The sequence below is a fragment of the Cebus imitator genome, unplaced genomic scaffold (genome assembly GCF_001604975.1).
Source record: "Cebus imitator isolate Cc_AM_T3 unplaced genomic scaffold, Cebus_imitator-1.0 Scaffold338, whole genome shotgun sequence".
Classification (NCBI taxonomy): domain Eukaryota; kingdom Metazoa; phylum Chordata; class Mammalia; order Primates; family Cebidae; genus Cebus; species Cebus imitator.
Window position 1 is genome coordinate 687,723 of NW_016107653.1, and position 2,920 is coordinate 690,642.

The window sequence follows — 2,920 nt, forward strand, 5'->3', positions numbered from 1 at the left end:
TCCTCCCCCACCTTGGCCTCCCAAAGTGGCATGAGCCACCATGCCTGGCCGGACCTACTTTAATAATGAATTCTAACACTTTATCAAAAGAATAAATCTGACTAATACACAGTTTCCTACTTTTAATAAAGTTAATAAAAGGCAGATTTTATATATTTTGCTGTTTTACCTGAGTATAAGTTTAAATTACTCACCAACAGTGAATGTTTTTGAGAGTAGCAGCCACTCATGTTGCTAAATCAGTCTATTTATTTTTATTGATATAATACAGAGCTGAGTTTTATTATACTTTCCCTTAGTGTCGAGCTTAAAAGTACTGTGATTAAAACAAAGCTGAGACTAGCCTGACCAACATGGCAAAGCCTCGTCTCTACTAAAAATACAAAAATTAGCTGGGTGTGGTGCACGTGCCTGTAATCTCAGCTATTCAGGAGGCTAAGGCAGGAGAATTGCTTGAACCTGGGAGTCAGAGGTTGCAGTGAGCTGAGATCGGGCCACTGCACTCCAGCCTGGGAAACAGAGCGAGACTCCTTCTTGAACAAAAAAACAAAGCTGAGTGTTGGGTTAAAGCCCTGTTTTATTTTTAAACTACATGTTATTTTCTCCCTCACTGCCCTTCTCCCCATCCCCTGCTGAGAATGACGATCACAGAATGGGATGTTGACTTCTCATTTTTGTTATATTGTAAAGATAAGATTCACATTAATCATTTATTTAATTCTATACATAGCTTCCTTTTGGAATAAAAGTCAAGGTAAATATCTAACTTTTGTACAGAATTTGTCAAACTTCATACTAAATAAAGTTGTTTTAGTTCCTGTGAGGTGGGTTTGAGGTATAAGAAAATACTTGAAACATTTTTTCAAAATATTTAGGAAACATTTTAGTTAAAAGCATACTATTCAATGAAAACATAGCATGTTTAGAGTGGTTGAAAAAAGAATGCAATTTAAAACATAAGATACATCCACAGGATACTGACCTTGTAACAAAAGGAAACTTAAAGTCACACTACTTTTTCTTAATATTAAGAGTTCTGATTCTAAGGTGGTCAAAAACTCCTCTAGTTATAAGTAACTTAACTAGATGGGTGATAATATGGTAGGTTCCATATTCTGTGTGAGAACACTGGGAACCTGTCTTTTGTGTTTTTGTCTACGTAACTGGAAATTGTGGGTATTTCATCTTTGTCTGCCCTCTTGGAGCTTTCACCTGGGATCGCAGAAGGAGCAAGGCAGTCCATGCTCCCTGAGTCCTCCAGATCCTCTTGCTCACTCCCTCTGTCAGAACTGCTTAGGAAATCTTTCAGAACTTGCTTGAAGATGTAGACTATTTCCCATGGCAATACGTCATTTTCAGCCAAAACTTCTCGAAATCTAGAGGAATGTGGTAATGAATATTCAGTTTAGAACCTTTTTTGTTATATCTCTTTATCTCCAAAATACAGCTTGAATAATGTACTTGTATACGAGTTACCTACTTTATGAGTAATATGCATATTATTTTAAAATTATGCTTCTATACTGGTGGTAGGAGGATGAAAAAATAAAAATAAAAAATAAAATAAAATTATGCTTCTAGTGAAGAAATTTTGAAGGTAATTTAAAACAATTTCTCACCAGATATCTACACAGTTAAAGAATTTACATGATATAATACAATTTCCAGTCAAAATGTATGAGGAACTTAGACTTAGCAGTAGCAAGTATCATAAGAGAACATAGTATTTTTACCTGCTGAGAATAGTTCCAGTTTGGCAAGGTTGAACTTGTGAGCAAAGAACTTGAAGTTGTCTTTGTTCAGTCACTGGGATAGTTGTTTGGGGATTCTGGTAGTTTCTGAGCCAGTTGTAATCCACACCTGCTTTTTTCACTTTTTGTTCATTTTCGATTTCTTGTATTAATCTCTCTCGCTCCTTTAGGTGCCATTTTAATTCCCGAAACAGAGTCTTTGTCACTACGTCTGAGCCAGGATAGTGTGTAGGTTTGTAGGAATCGTTTTTGGGCCACTTCATCCAGCCAAAAAGTGGCATTTTTAGCCTGTGGAAATATTTTCACTTATTTATTTGCACAAAATGTTATGGTTCTGATGTTATTCTTTACAATAAATTTGCCTGAAAAATGCATGATTTTTTTCACTGGTGAGATATGCAGGTCAAAATAAGATTAGAACATGGATTAACGTCTTAATTTTTAACTGGGTCAGTGGCAGAAACCAAGCTTTGAAAATGCTTTTATGTAGCTAAGCAGAAATTAGATACACAAAGTCAGAGATAATCTATAGACTGAAAGATATCTGAAAATAACAGTAACACTTGCTCTTGAAAGTTCTTAGAAGACTTAAAATATTAATATTGGGGCAAGTGCTACAGATACTTTTGATTTATGTTTTGTACCGAAAAGGTTTAAAGCTTACCTGTTAAGTTGATGGGTTGATGCAATGTTGCCGGAGTTGACTGAAATTGGTGGCGAAGCTGTGTTTCACTCGGACATATCTTGCTTTCCTGGATGTGTCCTTTGTTGAAGGAGTGTGCCGCCTTATTTACCCACTGAAATTATATTTGAAATAAATAACTTTCTGTGTTAGAAATGAGGTTGTGATGTCTTCATTTGGAGAGAATGCTCATTAATTTACCTTGGAAGTAAGCTAGAAGAAATGACAAAAATAACTTACTATTTAATCTTCACAAGTTATATAATGGTCTGCCTTTTGAATGTAGCTCAGTCTATTTGAAAAAATGCCAGCAGCTATGGATGCCGGTCCTAAATGCATTCCGACATGTCTTTGGTAATGAAATGAAGAGTGGTCGTCTGAAGCACCACAGATGCGCTTCTAGCTAAAGTGAAGACTGTCGCCTGATGTGATGCTTTGCTGTGCATAGCTGTAGGTCACAGTTTAGTGCTGTATTTTTATGCCTGTA

At 36.0% G+C, this 2,920-nt stretch overlaps 1 protein-coding gene across 1 annotated transcript; it reads right to left on the minus strand.

The window, feature by feature from the left end:
• Positions 1–658: 658 nt before the first annotated feature.
• RD3L (retinal degeneration 3 like) lies at positions 659–2,920 on the minus strand. Its single transcript, XM_017505384.2, has 3 exons — positions 2,416–2,920; positions 1,734–2,039; positions 659–1,376 (listed from the first exon to the last, which is right to left on the minus strand). Exons 2-3 carry the CDS (start codon positions 2,030–2,032, stop codon positions 1,079–1,081), a joined length of 597 nt encoding a protein of 198 aa, XP_017360873.1. The 5' UTR covers positions 2,033–2,039; positions 2,416–2,920; the 3' UTR covers positions 659–1,078.

Coding starts and splice junctions, on each gene's coding strand:
- RD3L (XM_017505384.2), bottom strand. CDS start 2,032: ATGCCACTTTTTGGCTGGATGAAGTGGCCCAAAAACGATTCCTACAAA. Junction 1,377..1,733: donor ACTGGAACTATTCTCAGCAG/GTAAAAATACTA, acceptor ACATTCCTCTAG/ATTTCGAGAAGTTTTGGCTG.